This window comes from Guillardia theta (assembly GCF_000315625.1).
Source record: "Guillardia theta CCMP2712 unplaced genomic scaffold GUITHscaffold_57, whole genome shotgun sequence".
Classification (NCBI taxonomy): domain Eukaryota; class Cryptophyceae; order Pyrenomonadales; family Geminigeraceae; genus Guillardia; species Guillardia theta.
Genome location: NW_005434617.1, coordinates 405,768 through 410,544, shown reverse-complemented (window position 1 = coordinate 410,544; position 4,777 = coordinate 405,768). Strand labels below are relative to the sequence as shown.

General features: G+C 62.1%; 2 protein-coding genes across 2 annotated transcripts in view; one reads left to right on the top strand and one right to left on the bottom strand.

Annotated features, from left to right (window-relative positions):
* The window catches only part of GUITHDRAFT_112216 (hypothetical protein), a gene marked incomplete at both ends in the record, with an annotated part of 2,076 nt that extends 1,033 nt beyond the window's left edge, over positions 1–1,043 (top strand). Inside the window, 5 exons of the mRNA XM_005828721.1 lie at positions 20–76; positions 129–473; positions 534–687; positions 749–846; positions 978–1,043. Of these exons, the coding sequence (XP_005828778.1) occupies positions 20–76; positions 129–473; positions 534–687; positions 749–846; positions 978–1,043 (720 nt within the window). The remainder of the gene's footprint in view (positions 1–19; positions 77–128; positions 474–533; positions 688–748; positions 847–977) is intronic.
* Positions 1,044–2,041: 998 nt separating this feature from the next.
* Positions 2,042–2,353, bottom strand: GUITHDRAFT_112215 (hypothetical protein; the record flags this gene model as incomplete). Its single annotated transcript, XM_005828720.1, has 1 exon — positions 2,042–2,353. One exon carries the CDS (start codon positions 2,351–2,353, stop codon positions 2,042–2,044), a length of 312 nt encoding a protein of 103 aa, XP_005828777.1.
* Positions 2,354–4,777: the final 2,424 nt, after the last annotated feature.

The following is a 4,777-nucleotide window of genomic DNA, read 5'->3' as shown; positions in this document are numbered from 1 at the left end:
CTGAGCGCTGCTGCGATAGGAGCTGGGGTGGATATCAAGCTGGGACCGGAGGGGAGGATGCGAGCTCGACCTCGAGGTAGGCCAAGACAGGCTGTCGGCCCGTACGGCTGACGCGACTCGGCGCACAGGAGTACGAGCACTACGACAACCCGTACAACGGCGGGCTTCATCAGGTTGTGCCGGGCAAGCTGGTCGCGCTCAAGGTGCCCTGGGCTTGCTCCAGCTCTGCTGGACCCGACACGCCGCTGAGCCGACCGCACGCGCAGGCGCCGTCGGACTCCATGGGGGAGCGAGACTGGTGGGACGAGGGCTTCGTGCGCGTGGTAGGCGGGAGGAAGCGAGAGCGCGGGGCGGGAGCAGGTGACGAGGCGCAGTTCCACCCGCGGTACGTCGGGGAGCTGCTCGGAGACATGCGAGTCAGACGCATCATCCGGCTGAGCAAAGAGCCGGCCTACCGCAAGGAGGCGCTGGAGGTAGGAGGCGACGGAGAGCCGGAGGGGCTCGGCAGAGGCTGACGGGGAAGGGGCGGACAGGCTTGCGGGATCGAGGTGCTCGACCTCGCCGACGAGGACTGGGAGGCGCCGTCGCCGGTGGCGGTGAGGCGGCTGGCAGAGGCCGTGGACGGGACAGACGGGGCGGGGGCGGTGCACTGCGAGCACGGGCTGGGGAAGACGGGGACCGCGGCAGGTAGGCGGGCGAGGGGGGCGGGAGGAGAGAGGAGCTGACGAGCGAGGGGGGGTCACGGCAGCTGCGTACATGATGCGAACCTACGGCATGAGGGCGAGGGAGGCGATCGGATGGATGCGGCTGATACGTCCGGGGTCGGTGATAGGGCGGCAGCAGGAGGTGAGTGCACGGAGGGGCTGGGAGGAGGATCTGCCGGTGACAGCGGACGTTTTCTGAAGAAGCAAGGCAGGGAGGCAGGGAGGCAGGGAGGCAGGGAGGACAGGGTGAAGGATAATGGCCATGGTTTGCAGGGACTGGAGGAGCTCGAGGCTGCGCTGAGGGCCCAGACAGAGAGCTGGGAAGGGCGTGGCGGATGATGAGGACATGGAGCCATGTATGAGGACGTAGCTGGTGGGTTAGAGGATGTGATGATCAGAGAGTACATTGTAGGAGTTTTGTGATGCCTGGGGTGTGCTGGCGGGGTCATGTTTTTGTTACTGCCTAGTGGGTCTGCAGTCTTGCAGTCGCGTATCCAACAGCTCGAGCTATGCTGGGCACGCGGACACCTTCAAGCTTGTCGCAAGGCCTCCTCCGTCCCGCCATGCCTCCCCCCCTCCAGACCGTCCGCATCGTCTACCCTCGAGCCTCCTCCTCTCCTCCGCCCGGCCAGGATCGTCGCCCTCTCTTCCAGCGCATCACCCGTGAGCGGATCTGCGCTCTCATGCACCTCAGCCAGCCCGAGGCGGCGCGGCAGCTGGGGAGTCTCCAAGGCTGGCGGGAGGCAGGGGAGATGGACATGCGACTGCGAGGGAGGAAGGAGCTGTAAGATAGCTTGCAAGGCGCTCGGCGCTGGCCGTACGCGAGGAGACGCAAGGCAGAGCCGATCGTGATCGAGGAGGCGTGGCTGGCATGGTACCTGTCGGAAGATGTGGATGACGAGCAGCTCAGAGCTGCTGGAGCGTGACCTCTTCTGACGTGGCATGACGCAGACGGCTTCTGCAAGGTCTCTGTGTGATCACCCGCTTCTTCCTTGGCACACCTCGCCCGATCGATCACGTGCTGTCACATCATTTATTGGAGCCCTTTGACATCAAAGACCTTCAATCTATCTGCTATCATACAGGTCTCGCCTTGACCTTGCAACGACTATCAACCTCGCATGTGCTCAAACGAGACATCGTCCTCGCGGTCGACCTTGGCTTGTTCATGTAGTCTGAGACGACTTTGACTTGACTTGCTCGTGACGTCTGGAACAACCTTGACTTGCTCGTGACGTCCGAGACGACTTTACCAACATGACTTCTCCGAGACGTGCGACAAGCCTGAGTCACTCGAGCGTCTTGAAGGTGGTTGTACATATCTGTGCAAGCAGAGACTACGAAAGCTCGACGCATCCGCTCGACCTCTTCCCCAGCAGCTCCCTCGCTGCCTCCGTGATGTCCCGCGCTGATCCCTCCCGTCCCATCGGTCTTGATCGCCGCGAGCTCACGCCCTCCTCCCACCGCTTCCTCGCTTCCAGGATGTTCTGCAGACACGCTCCCTCCTGCACAGCGGGCGGACGATGAGGGGGCGGGGGAGGATGAGCCTGCAGGTACTGGAGCTGAGCAGGGGAGAGGCGGAGCAGCTTCTTGGGCTTGAGAGGGAGGGAGAGGGAGGGAGAGGAACAGGCGACGGATTGAGCAGCCATGCGTGCGGGGAACCAAGGAAGGACTGTGTGAATCGACCTTAAAAGGTAGCGGTAGGGAGATGGAGCACGAGACCTGGATCCTTTTCAACGAGTCTCACCTCGCGACGTTTCGGAGGCTCCGGGGTTGAGGACCCCCCTCAGATATCTCACATATCTTACAATCCGTCTATTGGATCTGAAGCGAATAATTGCCAAGACCTATATCTTCATCTAGCGTCGCATCGTACGTGCCTGAGCTTTATGCCCCTATCCCTGTAATCGCGTTCATATGTATGTCTGACCCACGAAGGATGGAGTATCTTGGTTTGGAGCATCATCTCGTAAATATCCTTCAGAAATTTCAAATCTTGCACGACATGTTCAAAAGACAGGGTGACATCACGCAGCCTTTTCGTTATATATGGCAAGTTTTGAAAAAGTTGCTTGTGAGTTGTGGCATGCGTATCTCGACTACCAACACAAAAGCATCTTGTGAGCCAGTCAAATATCTATCCATCCAAGCAGCACGAGACCTCCAGTCTATCGGGTCTGACGACGAATAGAATAGTGGTGATCCAATGGAACGAGACCTGGATCCTTCTGAGAAAGTCTCATCTCGCAACGTATCGTCTCATCTCGCAACGTATCGTAAACACTACGGCTTTATACCCCCTCCCCCCCGAACATCTATCCCCACGCAAGCTCTTCGGAGAGCTCGCGACAAGCTTTAAGGTCAGTCCAAACGAAGCAGTCTCATGGGTCATAAAACCGAGGAAGCACGATACCTGCATCCCTTTCATCCTCATGGGTCATGGCTCTTCCCCGTCTGACTCTTTTTACCCCTCTCGCCCTCAACGTTCCCCCGCAGTCAAAAGCATCGCCATAACCAACTCTCCTTCCCTCTCCTCCCCTCACGCAAGCTCTTCGCTGCCCTCTGCCTCCTCTACCTCTCAGCCCTCTGCCGCCTCCAGCTCCTCGGTCTTCGCTCCTCGCTCAAGCTCCCGTATGCGTATCTCGACTACCCACCCTCACGACGAGGCGTCCCAAGACTTCCCATGGCTCGCCGGCACCATGTGCGTCAGTTCTGTCGCCATGCTCGTGTGTCTAGCTGACTCTCCGGCCCTGGTCTCTCTCACTGCAGTATCGACCTCGCCGACAGGATCTCCCTCGCCGCCGGCTGCTCGGACGAGACCAGCCTCGACCCCCGGTAGGGCAGCCGGCTGCTGCTCGCTTGCTCTTGCTATGAGAGCAGACAAGCCCCGTGACGTCGGAGGAGCTGACGCGCGTGCAGGAGGCAGGAGGAGATGGAGATGAGTCGCTTCCTCGAGTACTTCCCCTACGGGCGAGACTTCGAGCCGGTCAGCATCAGGTCAGGCGGCAGGAGGGTCAGCCGCGTCCCGTCATGGGCTGACATGCTGCGGGGACAGCGCGGTGATGCGGTTCTCGGAGGCCCTCACGGCAAGGCTGCGAAGCCGCGAGGACAAGGTGAGGGCGAGGAGGAGGCGCAGGGAGGTGGGGGAGCGAGATCGCGAGAGCTCAGCTGCTGGAGCAGACGGTCGTCCTCACGTGTCCGCACGAGGAAGAAGCTTGCGCCAACGCTGTCATGCTCGTCGGGGCTCACTTGGTACGGCACCCTGGCGCGAGCTCGGGGGCGGGAGGGAGGAGATCTGACCGGGAGGGTCGGGGGTCGTGTGGCAGATCCTCGAGGGCAGGTGCCAGGACGCGATGCCGGACATGAGCGCTGAAGCAAGGCGGGCCCTCCGGAGCCTCCCCCCGTACCGCGACAGTGAGCGAGCTGACCCGTCAAGGAGGGTGCGGGAGCTGACATGAGGCGGCTCAGTCGCTGCGGGGTCGAGCAGGTTTGAGCTGCTGATCGAGGACGTGTGGGCAGGGCTATGGAGGGCCAAGGTACGCAGACGCTGCTGACGTCAGTGGGGGGGAGGGGTCCAGCTGCTGGCCTGAGCGCTGCTGCGATAGGAGCTGGGGTGGATATCAAGCTGGGACCGGAGGGGAGGATGCGAGCTCGACCTCGAGGTAGGCCAAGACAGGCTGTCGGCCCGTACGGCTGACGCGACTCGGCGCACAGGAGTACGAGCACTACGACAACCCGTACAACGGCGGGCTTCATCAGGTTGTGCCGGGCAAGCTGGTCGCGCTCAAGGTGCCCTGGGCTTGCTCCAGCTCTGCTGGACCCGACACGCCGCTGAGCCGACCGCACGCGCAGGCGCCGTCGGACTCCATGGGGGAGCGAGACTGGTGGGACGAGGGCTTCGTGCGCGTGGTAGGCGGGAGGAAGCGAGAGCGCGGGGCGGGAGCAGGTGACGAGGCGCAGTTCCACCCGCGGTACGTCGGGGAGCTGCTCGGAGACATGCGAGTCAGACGCATCATCCGGCTGAGCAAAGAGCCGGCCTACCGCAAGGAGGCGCTGGAGGTAGGAGGCGACGG